This window comes from Atta cephalotes (assembly GCF_000143395.1).
Source record: "Atta cephalotes unplaced genomic scaffold scaffold00019, whole genome shotgun sequence".
In the NCBI taxonomy this organism is placed as follows: domain Eukaryota; kingdom Metazoa; phylum Arthropoda; class Insecta; order Hymenoptera; family Formicidae; genus Atta; species Atta cephalotes.
The window spans coordinates 3668192-3668766 of NW_012130083.1; the positions used below are offsets into that span (position 1 = coordinate 3668192).

Here is a 575-nt window from a genome sequence, read left to right on the forward strand (position 1 = left end):
ACTAGTATCTGTCAATATAAAAACGGTTTAAAACAAGATCGTATTTACGATTAAGTAGTTCCCACACATCGATTTTTAATTTTCAACAAAATGTTTTAACAATAACAATCAGAGTCTGGCAATTTTGCTGTTGCTCTGAGCAACATGTATATATATATGAAACATATTAAAGGTTTTACTTCCCTATATATGTATACCTCTCCGCGTTCATCATTAGCATACATTCTATTTACAAAGTTGCGCTAAATAGATTTATATGTATATATATATAAATATATCAATGTTATATATATGTACATATATATCATATTATCTTACTATTCTTAAGGCTAGTTTAGCTTGCTGCACACACGTGACGTGGTCCATGTGACATATGAAGACACTGGGTGGTCAGTCGCTGTCCGAGCCCACTGGATTGATCTTTTTCCTTTTTTCGCTTGCTTTGGATTCACGATTTCTTCTTCCTGTGAACGATAAGAAAAATCAATTTTTCAATAATAATAAATAATTGTGTGTGTGTGTGTGTGTGTGTGTGTGTGTGTGTGTGTGTGTGTGTGTGTGTGTGTGTGTGTGTG

General features: G+C 33.4%; 1 protein-coding gene across 1 annotated transcript in view; it reads right to left on the reverse strand.

The window, feature by feature from the left end:
* Window positions 1-390: 390 nt before the first annotated feature.
* The window catches only part of LOC105619065 (integrator complex subunit 3), an 11813-nt gene continuing 11628 nt past the window's right edge, over window positions 391-575 (reverse strand). The window contains 2 exon segments of the mRNA XM_012200593.1: window positions 391-434; window positions 437-464. Coding sequence (XP_012055983.1) covers window positions 391-434; window positions 437-464 — 72 coding nt within the window.